At 49.5% G+C, this 23,184-nt stretch overlaps 1 protein-coding gene across 1 annotated transcript in view; it reads right to left on the bottom strand.

Annotated features, from left to right (window-relative positions):
* Positions 1–23,184, bottom strand: part of VIPR2 (vasoactive intestinal peptide receptor 2) — a 64,039-nt gene that overhangs the window by 793 nt on the left and 40,062 nt on the right. The window contains exons 6-13 of the mRNA XM_064487135.1: positions 11,849–11,990; positions 7,678–7,828; positions 6,944–7,004; positions 5,582–5,651; positions 4,985–5,076; positions 1,979–2,108; positions 1,861–1,902; positions 683–885 (exon numbers count right to left, since the gene is read on the bottom strand). Of these exons, the coding sequence (XP_064343205.1) occupies positions 712–885; positions 1,861–1,902; positions 1,979–2,108; positions 4,985–5,076; positions 5,582–5,651; positions 6,944–7,004; positions 7,678–7,828; positions 11,849–11,990 (862 nt within the window). The 3' untranslated portion in view covers positions 683–711. The remainder of the gene's footprint in view (positions 1–682; positions 886–1,860; positions 1,903–1,978; positions 2,109–4,984; positions 5,077–5,581; positions 5,652–6,943; positions 7,005–7,677; positions 7,829–11,848; positions 11,991–23,184) is intronic.

Raw genomic sequence — 23,184 nt, 5'->3', positions numbered from 1 at the left:
ATGCCTGGTCTCCCTGCCCCGCGGGTGAGGTCACCACCCGCAGAGCCGCCGACTGAGCCCTGCCCGCTGCCTGCTGGGCAGGGCCTTCAGAAAGTGCAGGTGCCTTCCGGGGGTGACCGCTCCACCTGCTGTTCTCACTTGGCGCCCTTCTCCGCACTCTCCCTGCCAGCCTGGCTGCCCCGGTGGAGCAGCAGAGGGCGGACAGCCCGGAGGTGGCGTTAGCGGGACTCGGGCAGTGGGGTACGGAGTGGGCGCTGGAGGGGCGGGTCCACCCGGGCTCGCAGGAGAATTTAACGGAAGCCCTCGGAGGGCGGCTACGTGTCCTGCTCACAGGAGGGCTGCCCGGGGGACCTGGGGGTGGGAGGCCAGTGGTGCTGGTTATTCGGAGGGAGGGCGGCCAGCATCCCAGCTCAGGCCCGCGCTCCCCGCAGAACAGGCACTGAGATTAGAAAATTCCTCATTTTTTCCCTCAGTCGCTGGACCCAACACCTGGGCTTCAACCGCCTTGGTCTCTCCTACTCTCTTTGAAAATAGGGCCAGCTACACAGCCAAACAACATTAACGAGACAATTACTAAATGCTGGAGTTTTACAATCACTAGGTTTCACCCCCAGGCGGTTACAAGGTAACCCGGCTGACTCGCCCCGCAATCCTGGCGGGGACCCCGGCTCACGGCCCTCACCGCGGCTCCGCTGCGCAGTGGCCTCGCCGCTAGATGACCGAGGTCTCCGTCTGCAGGAAGGACGGGGTGCGGGAGCCACGGGGCACGTGCAGGGCGCCCTCCGAGCCGTTTCTGGAGATGGACGAGCTATGCAGCCTGTAGTCCCGGGCGGAGGGCCGGCTCGGGCACAGGCCTCGCCACTTCCTTCTCAGCTCGCTCTGCACCTGCGGGCGAGGGCAAACGCAAGGCGGGCGGTGGGGGTCAGGCGGACTACAGGCTTGGAACAGGGACCCCAGGTGCCCTCTAATGCAAACACCTGTGAACGAACCCCTCCCTCTTCCGCCCTTTTCTGTGTGGAGGGTGCGACATTCCTGCCCGCCCATCAGACGCGCTTGGGAGGGTGGGGCAGGGAAAGGGACGCGGGACCCGACGGGGGCCTAGCGGAGAGTGTCCAGGCTGCGCAACCCAAGGCTCCGAGCTGCTGGTCCCAGGATCTTCAGTCCGTCGGACAGCAGCCGACACACCCAGAACCGAGAGAGCTAATTCGGATTTTCAAGGCATGCAGTGCTTTTACCTACGGTCCTGGTTCTGCTCCCTCAGTCCTGGTGAGGGAGTTCCCGGGGAGTTTGGAAAGAAGGAAGGGAGGCAGGTGTAGGAGTCGCTCAGGCCAACATGAGGGCCGGGAGGAACAGCAAGTAGCGGGAAAGGGGGAGCCAGCGAGGCGCCACCTGGAGAGGCGGCCACAGCCCAGGTGAGTCGGGCCAGCAGGGCGGGGGCGGGGCTGAGGAGAGAGGCGCAGGAGGGGTGGGGTGGGGGTGGGGGCGGGAACTCAGGGCGTGGGGCGGGGCTCAGGGGGGAGCAGGGCGTGGGCGTGGGTAGAGGGCGAGGCAGGGCAGAGTTGGGAGAAGGGAGTGGGGTAAAAGGTGGGGCGGCTGCAGAGGGTCAGCAGAGGGCGGGACAAGGTGGAGCCGCGGGAGGACTGGCCGTGGACCCGGGAGGGGCCCCAGACTCCGTGACAGCGCCTGGCGGGCGGCGGAGGACCCCCGCACGTGCGGGCAGCGTGACTGGGGCCGAGACCCCAGGTGCTGGGCGGCGGCACTGACCCCATGGAAGGCTGGGCCTTTTGCAGGGCTGGGGCATTTTGGGGAATTCCTCATAAAGCGAGAATCTGTGCTTGCTTCCCAGGGGTGAACACTTACTTCACTGTTCAGAAAGCAGTAGAGAACCGCCACCACCAGGCCCTGCAGGTGGAAGGGCGGTCAGAGGCCATTCGCCCCCGCCCCCGTCCCGGGGACGCCCAGCCCCTGCTCACCGCACCTGAAAGGATCCGATGCACAATTCGAACAGGATCTGGTACTTGGAGGAGATCCCGATGGGAAACACGGCAAACACCATGTAGTGGACTCCAAACAGCGGAATGAGCAGCAGGGTGGACTTGGCGAGCCTCCTGCACCAAAGAGAAAGGATCCTGAGGTCCCCGCCCGTTCCGGAAAGAACGTGCGAACGGACCGTCAGATCACCTTCTCTCCTACCGCAGCGGAGCTCCTACAAGAAACTTGACAGGTTTGGCAAGAAGACACTGGTCTGAGGGGTCTCACTGCCCCGTGGGCCACTAGTTTTAATAGTTGAGACCCATCCCAGCATTTGAAGGGGGGGCAAGCTTTACTTTCAGATCAGAAGAGCAGACAAAACGGTGGTCCCTTGAGCACACGTGTGACAGAGAGTGTCCCCGTGGAGAGCAGACTCAGAAGTCGGGGAGCCCAGACGGGATCTAATTTCTTTGTCACAGAGCTCTTACCCTCCCTAGTCCGAGCAGATTTTCTCCTCACCGTGTTGTTTGTAGAAAACAAAATAACTGAACGCAACTCCACCCTCCGAGGAGCCCCATTCCTTGTCTGAGCCCTTCCCGCTCCCCAAGCGGGTGCTGGTCACGCTCCTCCAGGTCAGGGCTTCCCAGTTCCTCCTGCACCAGAACCAGGTCATGTTAAAACACCGCTTGCTCCCAGCTCTGAAAGTCTGGGGTGTGACCTGAGAATGCATTTCTGTCAGGTTCCCGAAGATGCTGTGGCTGCTAGTTGGAACCCTGCTTTGACAACTACTGCGCTAAGGCAGTGACTCACAGCTGCACTAGAGAGTCACCTGGGGGGCTCTTCAGCTTCCTCAAGTCTGCCTGGCCCTCATCCAATGATGTCAGGTCTCTGCAGGTGGCTGGCATTTTCCCAGGGGATTCAACGTGGTCCTATGTGACCTTGCTGCCGCCACCTGGTCTGAGGGTCAGGAGTACTGGGGTCACTGGCTGGCCCACCAGGTGATGTGTATGCACGTCAAGGCCCCCAAATGAACCACCAGCAGGTGCTCTAATGACCAGCCTCATCCTGGAAACTGAGTGAGGGGTGCCTCCTTGCTCCTCCCCCACCCAACACTTGGAAAAGTCACGAATTTCTTTACGTATTTTTGAGTCACCTGCCTCAAACCTAGCACTCAGAGCCTCAAATGTAAGTTCTAGAAGTGTGTTCATTTCTCCCAGTTCCCTCAAAAAACCCACCTGTGGTGTTTACCAGAGGCTTGCCCTCTGTATCGGACCATCTGCACAAGCCCAGAAGCCCAGCCTACTCTGCAGCAGACGTGAACGCCCCTGGGCAGCAGGGGGAGCCTGCCCGCCCTCCAGGCCGCAGCTGCAGATTTGCACGTCTGACTTTACGAGGCCCGCTGTGCCCGCACTGCACTGACACTTCGGCTGGTGTCACCACGCGTGAGGACGGGCCCTGCAGGGAGCTATGCCGTTGGTTAAACTTCAGCGAGAACCTGCCTGAATTCCAATTATCCATCTGCCCAGAAGTGCTTTGTGCTGGTTTTTGGAAAAGGGTTCTAGAGGCTGGGTCCCAGGGACCCAGTGTGGGGAGACCTGTTACTACACTACTGAGACAGTTACAGGGAGAAGAAGACGGCAAAGTACAACCAGACGAGATCACAGACGTGCTCTGCCTTTTGTGTTATCCTGGAAAAAGACCAGATTCCATTATCCCCACTTTGTTTTGTTTCCAAAATAAAGCATCTGTCTCTAAGACCTACTTAGTGAACTTCCCATAGAACCCGGAGGGAAGGTCGGCAGGGCTGTAAACACGACTAGCAGAAACACTAGGAGTCAGTCTGAAGACAGCCTGGGTGGCAGGCGTGGGGGCGGGGCGCAGGGGCCGCCCAGCTTCTCACCTGAGCCAAGGAAATGCTGCGTGGAAGGACCGCCCCCCACCCTGCGATCTGACGTGGAAACCCATCTAGCCTGGCCTCTGGTGGGCTGGGCAGAGATTTCCACGCCGGGCACGATGAGGTGTGTGTGTGTTTACTAACTCTGTCACAGTACTTACTGCTGCCAGGCACGAAATGTCTTTGAATACTAATTTAGTTAATTGAGTTTTGAATAAAACTCAGTTGATCCTCATAGCCTCAGTGACAATTATACTATTATTTCCACCTTACAGGTGAGGAGACTGAGGCTCAGAGCAGCCCAGTCACTTTCCCCCAGGCCTCCATGACCGTCTCCCACTCTGTTTGAAGGAGGGGAGGGAGGAGACGGCTGCGTGGGGCCCACCCTCGGGGCAAGAGCCAGGGCCACACAGCCTTCAGCGGCTGCAGCTCCAACCCGGCCTGTCTGAACCCAACCACTGGACCAGCTGCACCAGCCACTCACACCAAACTGATTTTATTTTGTATCTGAGTTGTGCGCTGTATCTTTTCCTTATAAATTCGTGACAGACATGTATAGAATCTTCAAGTTCCTTTACTGTCTCAGAGCCTCATGAATTTTTTTTTTTTAGGAAGATTGTTGGATCTTGTAGATCCACAGTCATGTGGAGGAGGCTTAACCTCTGCTCCCTTTCCTGGGAAGGGAGAGGGTCTCAGCCGTCCCCAGGCTGTCACTCAGCATGTCCACAAACATCAGCGGCATCATGATCAAGCACAAGGCCCGACACCAGGCGCCACCTGAGCCCTGAGGTCTGAGGGGGCAGAAGAATTAAACATGAGGTACAAATTAGGTGTGGCCAAGGAGAAAGGTCAGATGACAGCACAGGAAAGTGGGCAAAGCACCTCGAGAAGCAGCTCCCTGGAGGACATCATGATGGAAGGGGGGGCCTGAACAGTTGCCAGGGCAGCCTGCCCTTGGACAAGACCCTCTGTCTCTGGGGGTCCCTGTGAAGTGGCCAAGGGCACTCGCCTGCGACTGAAGGAGGAGAGCTGGGGCCCTCTGGGGTGTCCCCACACCCTGGCTCTGATCTCCTCACCCTTGGGTCCTGGGTGACGAGGTGTGTCTAAGCACATACTCACTTGTACTGGGACTGGTCATTGCCACCGACATCTGGGGATGTCAACTTCTGCAGTAAAATTCGTATAATGCTAACAAAAAGGATGAAATTGACCTGCACAAAAAGAAATGACATGTTTGTGTGTGATGCCCCCTGGAAAGGAGGCCGGGATGTCTGTGGCTGAGCCTCACCAGTTTCAGCAGTGCCAGGGCCCAGCACAGCTGCCCACCGCCCCCCAACCCCGAGAGCGGGACAGTGTCCCCTGCAGTGTCGCATACACTCTGGCCCTGGGCTGCGGCGGCTAAGTAAACTGACTTTGAGATGTGCAACGGACAGAGGGAAATCCGGTTCAGCTTGGAGGCTGCACACTTGGTCCACCCGATGGTGATTCCCCTGAGGGTCCCCTGAAGGAGCAGTCTCCTTCTCACCCACCCTCTTCCCTGAGACTCCACCCTGAAGGCGGGCTGAGCCCGCCGTGGAAGAGCTCGGCCTTGGGGTTCGTGCCTCAGAAGACCCAGGAGAACGGGGCTATTTATGTTTGCTTCTGGGCAGCAGCCTGCTCTTTGCCCAAGCGTGCAGCCTGGAGGGTAACTTGTGTTTCAATACAGAAATGACTTACTATAATGGAAATTAAAATTGGTGTTCGTATAAGCCACCAGGGAACACTGTGGTCGTTGGTATCCCAGCAACTGTTAAGAGAGGGAGTCTCATTACCACGGATGATTCCAGCTACAAATCCAGCACAGGCTAAGCGCACTGCCCGGGACTCACCCCTTACAGGGTGCTTGCAAAACAGAGCCCAAAGCCCCCTCCCCTCCCCTCCCCTCGGGGTTGTTAGATGGTCCCTCCTGACTGCCGTGCTCCACCCTGAAGGCACAATTGCTCTGCACTTAGAGATCTGCTGATGCAGAGGCAACTCCAGAAGCTGGGAGAAGGAGCAGGCCAAGCCCCAGGAAGGCCCACAGCCTGGGCGTTGGCACAGCTTTCTCCAGCTGACATCACAAAGAGAAGTCTGCCTTCTGAAAATCAGTTCTCCTCAGCTCCCAAATGTTTAGTATTAGTATCTTGAATGAAAGCGTAAAAATGTCATCAGAATAGCTGAGGCAGGTACTGCCAGGAACGTTTGTCCAGTAACATGTTTTCAGTTTTGCTTTTCAGCATAAGGGCTGACTCCAGCGGGAGGCTGGGGTCGGGTGCTGGTGAAACGCCTCCCTTGTTCCCTCTGTCACCCGCGCTCCTTCCCAGCAGGGGCAGAGACCCACCCTGGACCCCAGCTGGGGTTGACAGTAGGATGTGGGGTTCCTGGAACCCACAGGGCAGAGGGGAGGCTTCCCACAAATGCTGTCTTAGACCTGTGGCCCTGGCCCACCCACCCTGCAGCTGCTCCTGGTGTGTGAGTGAGCCAGGCTGAGGCCAGGGGAACTGCCCAAAGTGCCAGTGACAGATACATGTCACATAAACTACAGCCATGCAGCTGGACTTTGAGAGGCTCATTACCAGAATAGACAACTGGTAGACCACAGCCTCGTGGTGGGAACTCCTGGTACCTGAGTTTGGGGTCTTGCTCTGGCTCATTGTACTCACCAGGCAGAATGTTTGGGGCCCCAGGCCGGCTGCGCTGTCTCAGAGGGTGGTTCCCAGCTGGCCATTGTGACCTAGGCTCAATACTGGGCTCTGCGTTTGCTTGGTGCCCTTTTGTGAATACTGCTACAAGCTCTGAGACGCTGTTCTGTCTCTGCCCGGTTTACCCCAAACTCAGCTCTGCTGTGAGACCTGGTTCAGTCCCATCTCTCCCATGGCTTCTCCCGACGAAGTTCACTGTCCTCTCCATCAGGTGCTCAAACCCTCGGCTTGGCCACACGTGCTGCCTCTGATCAGACAAGGGGCCTCTCCCTAGTTTCCCAAGACTTGGTGATGCCAGGAACTTAGCATCACTAGATGGATCTCAATTAAAAGGCAGAGGCACGGGCCCAGCACTCACCCTGTGTCTTCTAACGAGAGCCTGGCTGCAGTCCACGCACCTGTGCAGACAGTGGGGATGCCTGCAGAAAGACACCTGGTTACCACCACCCACGCTAGTTCCCTGGACCAGCCCTGCAGGGACAGAGTGAGCCTTCGTCAGCCCAGCCATCAAGGACCAGGGCTTTCTGATGAGCAAGTGGAAGCTCTTCATAATGCAGACAAATTTACACTCATGCCTGACGAAGCAGTGAAGATAATCTGAATGCTTTGAAAGCTGAACCTTCACGGGCCTGAACCAAATCACCCCCTTTTATTTTTTTGCGGGTGTCTGTGTCAACGTGCTGGCAAGGCTGTGTCCAGACATGGCGGTGATCTGAAGGGGTGCCCCTGGCTGTGAGTGTGGGGGTCCCGCAGCTTTACCCCCTTTCCAATTCTGGTCAGTGCGGAGTCCCACTGACGGGCACGCGGTCAGGACGCAGGACGGACGGCCCCCTGCTCTTTCCCCTCCCCGGCCCTTCCTTATGACTTTCCCAGCATCAGGGTACACCTCAGCCAACGAGAGAGCAACCTGGTTTTCAGAAATATTAACGTACTGGCTGCAGGGACCCCCAGTGGCCCTAGGAAAGCTCCTCCTACAGGCTCAGCGAGGTGTTTTCGAGCTCAAAGAGTCTGCGTTTACAGGCCAGAGAGGACGGAATCAGGAACCTGGAGGGCTTGGGGGGTGGCAGTGTGCGGCAGGGCAGGAGTCCTTACCCCATCCAATCAGGAGGTAGGCCGCAAAGCGTCGGCTGGGGGAGAATATGGCCACCAGGAGGGTGTGGAGGTACAGCCCCTCCACCAGCAGCCAGTAGAAGTTGGCCATGATGCAGTACTGGAAGACCACCAGGCTCAGCTTGCAGCCCACCTGGAGCCAGACAGCAAGAGACACACGCTCATGGCAGGCAGTGCCGGGCAGGGCACGGCACGTGCTCACGCCCTCCGTGTAACCCTTCCCTGACACAGAGGTGTGAACCCAAGTGTGTGCGTGTCAGGGCACGGCCGGCCGGGGTCACTGGAGGGTAAATACCAGGTGAAGGCAGATGCCCACGCTGTCCCGGAGGTGATTTGTAACTCTGAGGGAACACAAGCGGCACCTGGCACAGCCTCCCTCTTCCTCATCCCACCTCCTTGCCGCCTGCATCCTCACCCTGCACCCCCACCTCTCTCCCTCCTCTTCCCTCCCTGCACCTCCTCACCCTCCACCTCTCCTCCCTCCTCCCGTCCACCTCTCCTCCCTCCTCCCCTCCACCTCTTCTCCCTCCTCCCCTCCCTGCACCTCCTCTCCCGCCTGCATCCTCGCCCTCCACTCACTCCCACTTCTCTTTCTCTGTCTTCCTCACTGTCCACTCTTAACAAGAGATAGGAAAATAAAGGGGAAAAACAAGAGAAACCCAGCAAATAAAATTTCCCCAGGAGTTTCAAAAGGGAAAAAATATGTTTTACACAAAATAAATATATTTTAATCTCTCAGAATCCCACATAAGTAAACATGTCAGGTATTTCTACATCATGAGCAAACATGGCATTGAGACTTATAGTCACTAAGCTCATATAAATGTCCTACAAATCCAGCACTTTATTTCTATTTTTCTGTATCTTTGCAGCCTCCTCCCCAGATATGTATCTGTGGGTGGGGCGGACACATCCACATACGTGTGTAGATACAGTCTTATGTGTATGTGTGTGGATTTACTCATACGTGTGCACGGGGCAGATGTGCTTGCAGGAGACGCGCGGTGGCTTTCAAGCTGCTGTCTGGGGCTGGGAGGAGCTCTGACCCACAGAGGCTCCGTTCTTTCCAGGACACCCAATCCCGTTACCTGTCCTCGTTTCTCTTGCCTCAGTGAAGTGTGGTTCGGTTTCTTTCTAAGGTGCAGCACGGACGGCTGTTACCGTTTACTGATGCTGCGTGCGGGGAGTGTGGTCTGGCACTTGGAGGCTGCCCACGGACCACCGTAAGTGGACAGATGCACATCATAACACAACTGTGAAAACAGGGGCACCAGCCCGGGGCCTTGGGCCTCAGCACCACCCGCTCACTGGAACAGTGGCAGGAGTGTGTGCTGCGTGTGGAGGGGGAAGAGCTCTCCGCCTCCCGGAGGAGGAAACCATGGGGCCCTGCCCTGCTGCTCGTCCAGGGGGGTGGGGCCTGCACCCACGGCGGTGTCTCCCCCTTTGCAAAGCTGCCCAGCACTGTTTGTTACAATTTCAATACAGATGCCCTTTGATCCGTCCAGTCCCCCTCCAGGGCCATCTGATCGAGGGAGAAGCACCAGTGTGCGGAGACATCCGGGCGGTGATGCTTGTGGCGGCAGAAAGTAGAAAACTAAGGTGGGCATGCTGTTACTGGTGGGATGGTTACAGTTTTATCACACCTCACGCTGGATTCAGAGGAGATCCTGAGACAAGGGTAGACTTGGAGGATTTCTGAGATATCCTGCTGAAGGAGGAAAGATGCAGAAAATGTGTGTTTAAGGTGATTCCAATTCCATTTTCTTGGGAAAATGTTTAAAATGCAGCCTTTGCTCATCCACCAGTGAGTGCTCCCAGGACAGGAGGTCTGGGGAGCCATGCGCTGTCTGCTGACCTCATCTTCTTCAGGCCTGGAGGGGCTGAGCGGCCACGTGGCCGGGACAGTGCCCCACAGGGACCTCGCAGGTCTGCCAAGTCCAGCAGGTTCTCACCCTGGTCCGGGAGCCTCCCACCACCATGGCCAGGCATCTGGGGACCACACTGGTCATCCACGGGGGCTCCTGCTGCTGGTCAGCTTCCAGGTGGCTGTCTGGTCATTCATTTCTCTAGAATAGAGCATGATTTCCGCAGGACTTGGATGAACCCCAAACCAACCAGGGCAGAGAAGGAGGCCCACATGTTGCAGGGCGGGGCCATAGTGGGGAGGGGATGGGGCTCTGTCCCTGGGTCCACTTTCTGATCCAATAAAGACACTGGCTTCTCAGAGGCCAAGCTGATCGAAAGGGATGGGACAGCCACACCCACCCCAGGGTCGTCAAAGGTAAACATGTGTCCTCCCGGGCCAACAGGACATGAGGCGTCTCCCTAGGGTGCCGGGAAGACTGGCAGGTCCTGGTGGGAGCGAGTGAACAGGATATTTTACTTGAATATGTGACAGTGATGGTTGCAGGGCTGAGACAGTAGTTGAAGTGGGCCTTGGCGCCTATGCGAGGCTGACAGCTGGAGCCTCACTGTGCAGCAAGCAGCAGACGTGATGCCTGTGGCGACGTCCACTTGTGTGGTGTCACATGTCCTATGTCCACAGCTGCAGACACTCGCCAGACGTGGCTCCCCCAGCACCACGCAGAGCCCTGACCAGCCATCCTTCCCAGGCTGGATACAAAACATGCAATGGAGCAGAGTCTGGAGAGTGTGTGAACTGCACACACATGCCAGTGTGTTTCTGCATGCATGTGCACCTTTGTGCATGTTTCCATGTGTGCCCTCGTGCACACGTGTGTTCTGGGCACTGCTCACTTCCCCTCCTCCTGCCCCTTCTGCCTTTCACCTGGGGCTGTGAGCCCAGGGCCCTCCGCCATGTGCAGACCCCTAGCCCAGCCTCCAGCCCACGTCTCTGGCTTTCACCCCCTGGGCCCCTGGGGCAGCAGGCAGAGGCCCAGTCAGTGTTCAGCTTTGGGCCGAATGCATCCCCCACTGCACAGCTCAAGGCCTCCGAGTTTGCCCTGACTCTCTGGGCAGGTGGGACTCGGGGCAGGGACACTGGTTCCTGTCGCTTCCCCATCCCTCAGTGGGGGCCTGGCAAGGTCCTCAGTCTACGCAGCAGGAGACAGTTGAGCGCACAGCTCCAGATCAAGTGCCTGGTGTTTGTGGATCCATCAGGGACACCATGTCCTTTAACGAAGAGCCAAGTGGGGAGGGCTCCTTCAAGCAGAGGTTTGAGACGCATGGAGAAGAGATGGAAGGTTCTTGGCAGGAGGGAACCTGGGTCTCCCGCTCCTGGTGCTGGGCGACCCCCTCTACACTCCAGGGACCCCATCTGGGGACAAAAGCCCCGTAGCCCCACCTCCACCCGGGGGCGGGATTTTCCAGGTGGAGGATCTGGTCAGTTTTATTATTACGTTCAGTCCACACGCATGGCTGGCAAGACTGCCCCAGATGTGTATTTACGTGCAGGCCTCGGAGCAGCCACGGGTCTGTGCTGTTATAAAGGCTCTACTATCTTAAAACGACAGTGTTTCAACTCTGTTCTGTCCAGGGCAGCGGTGCCAGTGGGTGAACCCACCGTTTGGAATGCGAGAGGGGGCCAGCTTTCTGGCTCCGAGCGAGAGAGGCGCCGGCCCCGGAGCCGGGATCACGGCGGGGAAGACGGTGCACGGGGACTCCATCTCGGAGGAGCTCGATAACCGCACTGCGCTGCACTGGCCCCAGAGACCCGCGCGCGGCCACCACAAACCTCGCCTGCATCTGTGGAAACTGCTAGTTCAGATGCTCATCCCTGCGTCGCTAGCTGGGCGCCGCGGGGACTGTCCCGCACGGGTGGCTTCCTCCCAGCCGTCGGGGAAGCACCCACTGCTCAGGTCTCGGACATTTGCGGAGAAAACACGGGGGAGTGGGACGGGGAGAGGATGTGTGTCCACCTGTGCCAGGACCTCCCATCCCGGAGTGGCCGTGCATCCCTCCTGGGGGGCCGTCGCGGGAGCCTGGCTCTGCCGGGGGCCAGCCTCGCGCCCGCCCTGCAGCCGCTGGCGGTGCTCGGTTCCTGCCAGTCCTGGGCCTGCTCCGGCCTCCGGCCAGTTTCCTCTCCTTCCGCACCGACCGGGACCTCGGACCCCGGGCACCAGCGCCGGGACTTCATCCCAGTGAGTATCCCCACCCACCTTCAGGGAGAGGACCCTGCCCGGGGACAGCCTACCCAGGAGGACGGCTGGTCGGGGCAGTGCAGCGTGCCGGAGTTGGAGTACAGGACGTCGTCCTTGACCAAAACGGAGAGAGCTCGCAGGATGAAGGAGAGGAACAGGTTCAGGTGGATGTAGTTCCGGGTGCAGCGCAGCTTCCTGCGGGGGTGGGGTGGGGGAGGGGCACGGGGGAGTAGGAGGGGGAGTGGATGTTGGGGGAGGGGAAGGGGAGAGGACGTTGGGGACAGGGAGGGATGTGGGGGAGGGGTGAGGGTCGGAGGGGAATGGGAGGCGGAGGGGAAGGGGAGGAGATAGATGATCACTGTTTTGTGCACACTTTAGTGATTGCCTCTGTGGCTTTAGTCTTAAGGCTTCTTTTTTATGGAAGTTATTTATCTAACCGTTCCTTATTGTATATTTAAGATGTTCTTAGTTTTGCATTATGGTAAATTTTTTTTTTACATAAGTCTTTTCCCTTATTTCTGACTTATCTCTTTAGAAGCAAGATTTCAGGATAAAAGTATGAAGCAAAGATGTCTTGAGACTGCAGAGGCCTGCACCCACTTCACAGATGTGAAGACCACGTTGTCTTTACAGCAAACTTCCTGCAAGGCCCACATCAAATGACCTGTCTTTGAACTTAAGTTTATGCGATATTTTGCTTCTCTAAAAAATTCTCAGAACATTTTGTTTATAATTCTTTTACAACACTTAAATTCTACTTTACAGAAGACTTAATTGGATATTTGATTTAACTCTGACTTTTAATTGTTTGGAGTCTTTAAGAAACAAACTGCTCCACACAAATGCACTTCCAAGATCATTAAACATTAACTCTGTAAGGTTAACGAAAGTTTAAAAATTTTGAAGAATGTTAAAAAATGTATATTAAAGCGGTCTTCCACTTGTGGCTACTAAAGGGAAGCTTATCTGACTACCCTCCCACCAAGGGGTCAACACGATTTTAAACTCTGGAGAGTAGCCAAAGCAACTGGGACTCGAAGGACAGGCCCCTGGAGAGGAGGGAGGCATGGAGGCCCTGTGGGCACCCACACCTTGTCACCTCTGCTGGTGGTTAACTCATGTCTCAGGGCACAACGACCACTTAGAAAGCAGAGGCTGAGAGCTTATGACAGTGTCACTGGACAGAATGGGCAACAGAGGAAGTTAAGGGATTTCAAGTGACAGATGCAAGCAGCAATCATTCTGGAGAAAAGGGAAACACAGAAAGTCCAAAATTCAGCAGGCAATCACCTACTGAGGCTTTCCTTCTTTTATTTCCAAGGTGTTCATGTGCTGCTTGAGCAGAAGAATCCCCAGGTTTTCATTCAAAACCCTAAAGTGCTGTGACTTAGGAAGAATGACAAACCAGAAGTAAACTGGCCTTCACAGAGCCTGGAATACAGCCTCAAATCAGCTCAGTCCCTGACTGTCTCAGGCTGGTCTGCCCATCTTGCTAGAAAAATTAAATCCTCTCTGTAGTAAGATGTAATCAGAAACCTTTAAAACTTAATTATTTGTGATTTCAATAATAAATTGCTAGGTATGCCAGAAACAGGACCAAATGATCAAATGCAGTTAAAAAGGAAAAGCAAAAACAAAACAAAGGACAAAAAGAGAGCCAGTTACTGGCATTGTAAGACATAGACTATAAAATTACCCTGATTAATATATCAAGAAAATTGATAAAGAAATGAATTTTATTATAGAATGGAATTGATTATAAAAATCAAATGACAAACTGAAAACTTAAAAAAGAACCTTGAAACTAAGAATAAATCACTGGTGTAACATTAGACACAATAAATCAGAGTATTATGAACTGGAAAATAGATCAGTAGACTATGTCTAGATTAAAGTAGGGAGAAACAAAATAATGGAAAATATAAAGAAACAATAGGAAATATAAGGGAAATGGTGAAAACATTAAACATGTGTGAAAATGGAGTTTCAGAAGGAGAGGAGAGAGAATAAGGTAGAAATAATATTTGAAGAGATTCTAGCCAATAATTTTTGAAACTGATAAAATATAATAAGAGACTAAAGAAATTCCACTAACCCCAAGAAGGAGAATTACAAAGAAGACTATACAAGTCCCATGATAGTGTAAATGCTGAAAACAAAAGACAAAGACAGAAATCTTCAAAGTACCCAGAGAAAGACACGTCCTTCAGTGGAGTAATGGTGAGGCTTTTTCAAAAGAATTGATGATGTACATCTTTAATGTGATGTAAGAAAGTAACTGCCTACCAAGAATTCAGTACTCTCAAAAATATCCTCAGAAATGAAGGCAAAATTAAGATGATTTCAGGCAATCAAAACCTGTGAGAATTCATTGCCAGGAGGCCTGTGCTGAAGGAAACCCTAAAGGGAGGTCTTCAGGCAGGAGGAGAATGGTCCCAGATGGAAACATGAAAACACAGGAAGAACAAAGAGCAAGGAAGACAATAGACGATGACTCTAAGCAAACACTGACTTTGGAAACAGCAACAGTAGTAACCATGCCTTGTGGAACTTAAAATACATGCAGAATTAGAACACAGAATAATGACACAAAAGGCATGAGGGTGAGCAGATATAAATGCTGTAAAGTCTTGAATTGACCGGGAAGCAGTAAAAATAGTCATTGGAGGTTTCTGCCTATGAGACAAGGATGCATGTTGTGAATGTGGTGTGAAAACTAGAAGAAGAACACTAGAATATATAACTGGCAATCTAAAAAGGAGAAATTGGGATAATAAAAATACTTGATAACTTAAAAAGAAGCATGAAGCGATACAAGAGAAACAAGGCACAGCTGAAATAACAGAGCAAAGACACAGAAGGTGGACTGGAACTGTAAGCTGTCAGTCAGTAGTCTAACTGTGAGTGTAAAAATACTGCTCGTAAAAATAAAAATTCAGACCAGAAATAAAGAGCAGATCTCAATTAAATGGAGCTTTAAAACACTCACATTAAATACAAAACAGGAAGTTCAAATAAAAGCACAGAAAACAATACACTTTGCAAATATCAAACAAGAAAAGCTAATATAACCACATTAATATAAAAGTAGATTTTTAAGGCAAAAGGCATTACTAACCATGGACAGTTTCACACAGATATATAACATTAAATAGGTATGCCCCTAATAACATAGACCTTAAAATATATAAAGCCAACAGTGAAAGAAATAAAAGGAGAAATAGACAAGCTCACAATTATAGTTGGATATTTTACTGCATATCTCTCAGTAACTGACAGGACAAGTACTTAAATAGTAAAGATTAAGAATATTTAAATAACATGATTGATAAATGATGTGAATGACACCTTTAACATACAAACCAATAACTGCAGAATTTACACCGTTTTCAAGTGAAAACAAAACTTTACTAAAATAGACCACATTCTGAGTCATAAATAAAGTCTCAAAAAATGTCACAGGGTTTAAGTCATGGGGTATGCTCTTTGATTACCATGAATTAAGCCAGAAATCATTAGCAAACTGAAAAGAAAAGTAATAATAGATTGGAAGTTAAGCTATGAATTTCTATAGCCTATGAGTTAAACAAGATAATCAAAAGAAGAGTTTAGAAAAATTAGAACTAAATGATAATGGAAAACACATCTTTAACTTGAAAGATGGAACTAAAGCAGATCTGAGAGGAAAATTTGTAGATATAAATAAATGCATTTTAAACCAAGGAATGCTGAACATCTAACTTAAGAAGCTAGAAAATGAACAAATCAAAACCAGAGAATGCAGAAAGAAGGAAATAATAAAGATAAAAATGCAAGTCAGTAATAAATAAAAAGCATACAAGAGAGAAAATTAAAGGTAAAAATCTGTTCTTGGAAAACACAACTGATAAAGCTTTGCACAGGAAGATACATCAAGGTACAAAGAAGGAAAATACAGCTGGCTCACACCAGGAATGGAAAGGAGACAGCAGTATAGCTCTTACACACGTTAACAGTGTAGTGAGAGAATACAGAAACGTAGATGAAGCAAACAGATTCCTTCTCATGACTAACGTAAGAAGAAACAGAGAATCTGAATCATCATGTGTCTGTTTTTAAGAATTTGAACCTAAAATAAAATTAAAACTTTCCCACAAGACAACTCTCAGCCCAGATGGCTTCCACAAACGTTACGGAAGAAATAACACCTTATCTAACCCAGACTAGTCCAAAGAATAGAAAAGAGGGGCACCTTCCTATTCACCTGTGGACCAGCACAGCTGTCAAATCAAAGCCCAATGTTATGAGAAAGGAAAATTATAGATCAAATTCATGAATGTAGATGCAAAAATCCTCAACAAGATGTTAGTAAATTAAACCTAGCCATGTAATAAAAGGGTGATATATCACAACCAAGTAGGGTTAATTTTAGGGATAAAAGCTACATTTAATATTAGAAAATCTATCTATGCAGTTTTTCACATTAAATGAACAAATGATAAAAAACCACCTGCTCATCTCAATATATGCAGAAAAATCAGTATGAAATTCAGCACCTATTCATGATGAAAACTCAGAAAACTGGGAATTGAAAGGAATGTTCTTAACCTGGTACAGGGTATCTTCAGAATGTCTGCTGCAAATGTCATGCTTATAGTGAAATATTGGGAGCCTTCACTGTGAGCTCAGAAGTAAGAAAATGTGGTCTCTTAGCATCACTTCTGTTTAACACTGTACTTTACAAAAACAGGAGTTCCACATAGAAGAATCCACATGAAGTTACAGGATAATTATTACATTTGTAAATAAATTTAGCAAGGTTGCTGAGGCAAGATTAGTATGCAGAAATCAATTCCTTTTTTAGAAAGTTATATATACAACAGCATAAACGAATACTTCATATGACTATTAGGAGATGTCCAATTCGATAACTCAGAAAACCACAGAACACTACTGAAAGAAATTAAGGAAACTCAAACAAATGAAAAGGTCTACTATAATCACTGGTCGGATGACCAAAGCTGTAAAGACCTCCAGTCTATCCAAGCTCATCTATAGGTTCAGCGGAATCCGAAGTGAAATCCTAGCAGGATTTTTTTAATGGCTACTGACAAGCTGATTTTTAAAAATTCACATGTAAGTGCAAATGAGCAAGCTCTTCCTAGTGTGAAAGGAGAATTGACAGACTTACACTGGGACTCAGGACTTTTCACAAAGGCACAGCCATGGCAGCAATGTAAAAATGGCTCAGTGACAAGACGGGAGTGTCCCGTCCCTCGATACACGGTCACAAAGGCACCATCGCGACGCATGGGCACAGGGTGGCCTTCCCAGCAAATGGTCCTGGAGAAACTAAACACACATACTGAAAAAGCAAGTGAACCTTAACTCCTGCCTCACACTGTACACAGAAATACATCATCAGTGGATCCTAAAGCTCAACATGAGAATTTAGGATAGCAAAATTTCTAGATGATGACTAAGAACATGCTAGAGATTTTTAAACAGGCTCAGGAAGCCCTGACCATACAATGCAAGTGGTCAACAGACTTCACTAAAATAAAGAACTTTCACTGATCAGAAGACTCACTAGGAGAGTGTAAAGTTGAACCACAGTGCTGGAGATAAAAGCTGTGACACCCGTGTCTGACAAAAGTTTCCACTACAGGTTTCCACTCCTAACAATTAACGTAAGAAAAAAGAGACAGCTAAATAGAAAAATGAGCAAACACTTGAAATAGTACTGCAAAAAAAGTTTCCAAACATACCCTCACCATCCACCAAGGAAATGCCAATTAAAACACAACTCTATGTTATGATGGACCCAACTGGATGGCTAAATTTTAAAAAGTTGGCAATAACAGATGGTGGCAGGGAGGTGACGTGAAAGGAATCTCCACACTGCCGGTGCACATGTGATGCATCTGGGAAGATTACACCTCTGCAGAGCCTCGGACCAGCACGCACAATGTAAATATAAGATAAATGTGAGTGTAAACATAAGTGTGCACACATACACACACCCCCACAGCTAAATGCGCAAGACACAGTGCATGAGGACGCTCACAGCACCATTACTTGTCTGAAGTCAGCCACGTATCTGTGGACAACTGAAAGAATAAATACGTTTCATTATCTTCAGACAGCAATGAAGAGTACAGGATGGCCACATGCAACAACATGGGTGAATCTCCCTGCAAAAGGCTCACTGAAGGGATCTGGAGGCTGGGGCTTCCACTTTGTATGATTCAAAGACAACGTTTTCAAAATGAGACCAAAGTAACGTGTGGTGTCAGGAATCTGAATAATGGCACCTTCTGGGAAGCGGGTGGTTACAGACACAGCATCCTGAGCATGGCTGCGGTGCCGACAGTGCCCTGCACCTGGCCTGGGTGCTGAGCTCACTGAAGACCAGCATCACACTGCAGGTGGAAGACCTACCCACTTCCCCTAGTGTGTACTTCACGAATAAAAGTTTATTTTTATGTATTTAACACGGCTGCAGAGCCTTAGCAAATGAAGACATTAAGTATAATGCACAGCTCCTCAGGTCTCGGAGCAGTTCTGCAGCTGTGTGACCCAGGTCTAAGGCTTTCGGACCCCTGCTCCCGGCGGTGCAGCCGCTGCCCCTGCTGCATGCGTCTCGTGTTGGGGGCTCTCACCCCTCCAGATCACTTTTCCTTTCTTTTCTCCTCCCCTCCCTCCTCCCCACGTCTTTCCCCTGAGAGGAGTTTGGGATTTACTGCTGTCACCCGGGTCTGCAAGCCACCCAAGCAAGTCTTGCTGCCCAGGCTCTTAGTGATGGCCTTCGCAGACGCTGCTCACTTGAAGTTCCATCTCGGAGCGCGGCTCTGCTAAAGGACGGTGGATGTACCTGACAGTGAGTTCCCCGGTGAGCCAGGCGGGAATCGGCCCCAGTGCGGGCTGCGAGTGGGCCCTCGAAGGTGAACGGGGTGCAGGTGGTCATGAATCGGGGCTGCGCCCTCACCAGCTCAGCAGCCTGGGGCGCGCGGCACCTCTTGGGCCTCCTTTCTCTAACTGGCAGAGCTGGGACGTGAGAGCACTGACCTGGTGGAGGCACTGTAAGGACTAAACTAATACAGCACACAGCGCAGTGAGGACTGGTGCTGCCATGTCCATGCCTGGACCACAGGACGTGCTCAAGGATGTCAGCCACAATGACCGCCCGCGACTTCCGCACAGAACTCGGCCCTGTGTTTGTCACCCAAGTCTGCATGCACTTTGTAAATGGGAAGAAATGAGCTGCTCCATTTCTCTGTCCTTAAAGTAAGAGCATGTTTGCTTAATGCTTTCTTAGCTCATGGACTATTATGGAGAATAAATGTTCAATGACTGCAAAGAATTCTGTTTCCTGGGTGTAATTACTGGGACAATGGAGCATATTATTTTCATAAAATGGATTTTAGAATCAACTCACTCTCACAGCTGTCCAGGGAGGTGACATCGGGTGAGCAGGTCTGGCCGATGTAGGCAGGAAGGTGCCCGAAATGAAGGCAGAGCTGAGAACTGCACACCAGCCTGGGCCCTGGGCACTTTTTCTAGTGATTGTTACATATTGAACCAGCAGAAGAATGACAGCCAAAGCAGACACGTTCTTTTTTTAACCAAGAAGTGTCACCTGCAGGTGACTAATGACATCCAGGTATAAAAGATTGTGTTGGATACACATAAAACCATTTGAGATTCTCTTAATGCATCATGTCCACATTTGCAATAATTCCAAAATGCTATCAGGCTGGCTAGTTAAATATGTCACACAGTACAAATCTGAGGGAAGCTGCTGAGGTCAAGTATATGGATTGCTCAAGATTAGAGCTCTTTAAAAACAAACAAATTTTTCTAATTCAAGTTACCCTATGCCAGCTTACCTCCCTAAATGTTTCCTTTCATTTTTGTATTTCACAATTTCAGTATTTAAAAATGTACAGCAAAATACAGAACATAGCAGAACAAATATTAGTATTGTATCAGCCTTTTTTAAAAGAACTAAAACATGATGGGTCTTCCTCACATTTTTCAAAGTGCAGTTCTGGATTAAAGGCATTGCCTTGAGATTCGGCCAAGATGGTGGAGTAGATGGACCTTGAGCTCACCTCCTCTCATGAGCTCACCAAAATCACAAAAACAAACACTGATTAAAAAAAGACTGGAACCTACCCAGAAAAGATCTTCTATGACTAAAGACATAAAGAAGGAACCACAGCGAGACAAGTAGGAGGGGTGCACTTGAGATGTATCAAATCCCATACCCTCGGGTGGTGACCCACAAACTGGAGAAAAATTATATTGCAGAGGCCCTCCCACAGGAGTGAGAGATCTGAACCCCATGTCAGGCTCCCCAGCCTCCAGGTCTGGCACTGGGAGGAGGAACCCCTAGAGCATTTGGCTTTGAAGTCCAGTAGGTCTTGGTGGCAGGAGCCACAGGATTGGGAGAAACAGAAATTTCATTCTTAAAGGGCACACACAGTATCTCATGTGTACCGGGACCAAGGGCAAAAGCAGTAACTTCATAGGAACCTGGGCCAGACCTGCCAGTCTTGGAGGGTCTCCTGAGAGTGGCTGTGGCTCACCCTGGGGTCATAAAAGCTGGTGGTGGACATACTGGGGAGTGTTCATATGTATGCACTCTCTTGGAGGCTGACATCTTGGGTCTTGGGTCACCAAGACCTGGCCCTACCTAAGAGCCTGTAGGCTCCAGTGCTGGGACACCTCAGACCAAACAACACACTGGGTGGGAACACAGTCTCACCCATCAGCAAACTTCCTGAGCCCACAGTCACCTCTAGACACGCCCCTCGACACAGCTCTGCCCATCAGAGGCTCAGTCTTACCCACCTGTGGGCAGGCACTGGCCCCTCCCACTAGGAAGCCTGCATGAGCCTCTAGACCAGCCTACCCACCAGGTGGCAGACACCAGAAGCAAGAAAACTATGATCCTGTATCTTGCAGAACTGAGTCTGCAAACACAAATCCAAAACAATTTACAAAATGGCAATAAGAACATATGTACCAATAATTACCTTAAATGTAAATGGATTAAATGTTCCAACCAATAGACAGTGGACAGATTCTTAGAAAGGTGCAATCTCCCAAGACTGAACCAGGAAGAAACAGAAAATATGAACAGACCAATTACCAGCACTGAAATTGAATCAGTAATTTAAAAACTCCCAACAAACAGAAGTCCAGGACTAGATGGCTTCACAGGTGACTTCTACCAAACATATAGAGAAGAGTTAACAACTACCTTTCTGAAACTATTCCAAAAAAGTGCAGAGGAAGGGACACTTCTAAACTCATTCTATGAGTCCACCATTACCCTGATACCAAATCTTTGTGAAAAAGATATCACAAAAAAAAAAAAGAAAGAAAATTACAAGCCAATATCACTGATGAACATAGATGCAAAAATCCTCAACAAAATACTAGCAAACTAACTCCAACAATACATTAGAAGGCTCATACACCGCGATCAAGTGAGATTTATCCCAGGGATGCAAAGATTTTTCAATATCCACAAATCAATGTGATACACCACTTTAACAAATTGAATAAAAACCATATGATCATCTCAATAGATGCAGAAAGAGCTTTTGATAAAATTCAACATCCATTTATGATAAAAGCTCTCAGAAAGTGGGCATAGAGGGAACATACCTCAACATAATAAAAGCCATATATGCCAAACCTACAGCTAATATCATACTCAGTGGTGAAAAACTGAGAGCATTTCCTCCAAGATCAGGAACAAGACAAAAATGTCCATTCTCATCACTTTTATTCAACACAGTTTTGGAAGTTCTAGCCACAGCAATTAGAGAAGAAAAAGAAATAAAAGGAATCCAAATTGGAAAAGAAGAAGTAAAACTGTCACTATTTGCAAATGACATGATACTATACGTAGAAAATCCTAAAGATCCTACGAAAAATTGTTGGAATTAATAAATGAAGTCAGTAAAGTTGCAGGATACAAAATTAATACATAGAAATCTGCTGCATTTCTATACACTAACAACAAACTATCAGAAAAAGAAATTAAGGAAATAATCTCATTTACCATTACATCAAAAAGAATAAAATACCTAGGAATAAACCTATCTAAGGAGGCAAAAGACTTGTATTCTGAAAACTGTAAGACACCGATGAAAGAAACTGAAGACAACACAAACAGATGGAAAGATATACTATGCTCTTGGATTGGAAGGATCAATATTGTTAAAATGACCATTCTGCCCAAAGCAACCTACAGATTCAATGCAGTCCCTATCAAATTACCAGTGGCATCTTTCACAGAACTGAAACAAAAAAATGTTAAAATTTTTATGGAAACACAAAAGACCTGGAATAGCCAAAACAATCTTGAGAAAGAACAGAGCTGGAGGAATCACACTTGCTGACTTAAGACTATCCTACAAAACTACAGTAATCAAAACAGCATGGCACTAGCACAAAAGCTGACACATAGATCAGTGGAACAGGATAGAGAGCCCAGAAGTAAACCCACACACTTATGGTCAATTAATCTATGACAAAGGAGGCAAGAATATACAATGGAGACAAGACAGACCCTTCAACAAATGATGCTGGGAAAACTGGACAGCTACAAGTGAAATAATGAAATTAGAACATTCTCTAACACCAGGAACAAAAATAAACTCAAGACGGATTAAATACCTAAATGTAAGACTGGATACTGTAAAACTCCTTGAGGAAAACATAGGCAGAACACTCTTTGACATAAATCACAGCAGTATTTTTTTTGACTCATCTCCTAGAGCAATGGAAATAAAAACAAAAATAAACAAATGGGACCTATTTAGACTTAAAAGCTTTTGTGCAGCAAAGGAAACCATAAACAGAATTAAAAAACCATCTATAGAGTTAGAGAAAATATTTGCAAATGATGTGACTGACAAGGGCTTAATTTCCAGAATATATAAAGAGCCCACACAGCTCAATATTAAAAACAAAAACCCAATCAAAAAGTGGGCAGAAGACCTAAATAGACATTCCTCCAAAAAAGACATACAGACGGCCAGCAGATACATAAAAAGATGCTCAACACTGCTAATTATGCAAATGCAAACCAAGTGCAAACCAAAACTACAACAAGGTATCACCTCAAATCAGTTTGAATGGCCTTCATGCAAAAGTCTACAAATAATAAATGCTGGAGAGGGTGTGGAGAAAAGGGAACCCTCCTACACTGCTGGTGGGAATGTAAATTGGTGCAGTCACTATGGAAAGCAGTAAGGAGGCTTCTTAAAAAACTAAAAATAGACTTACCCTATGATCCAGCAATCCCACTCCTGGGCATGTATCCAGAGGAACCTCTAACTTGAAAAGATACATGTACCCCAATGTTCACAGCAGCACTATTTACAATAGC

This window comes from Camelus dromedarius, chromosome 7 (genome assembly GCF_036321535.1).
Source record: "Camelus dromedarius isolate mCamDro1 chromosome 7, mCamDro1.pat, whole genome shotgun sequence".
NCBI lineage: Eukaryota > Metazoa > Chordata > Mammalia > Artiodactyla > Camelidae > Camelus > Camelus dromedarius.
This window is presented reverse-complemented; position numbering and strand designations above follow the sequence as displayed.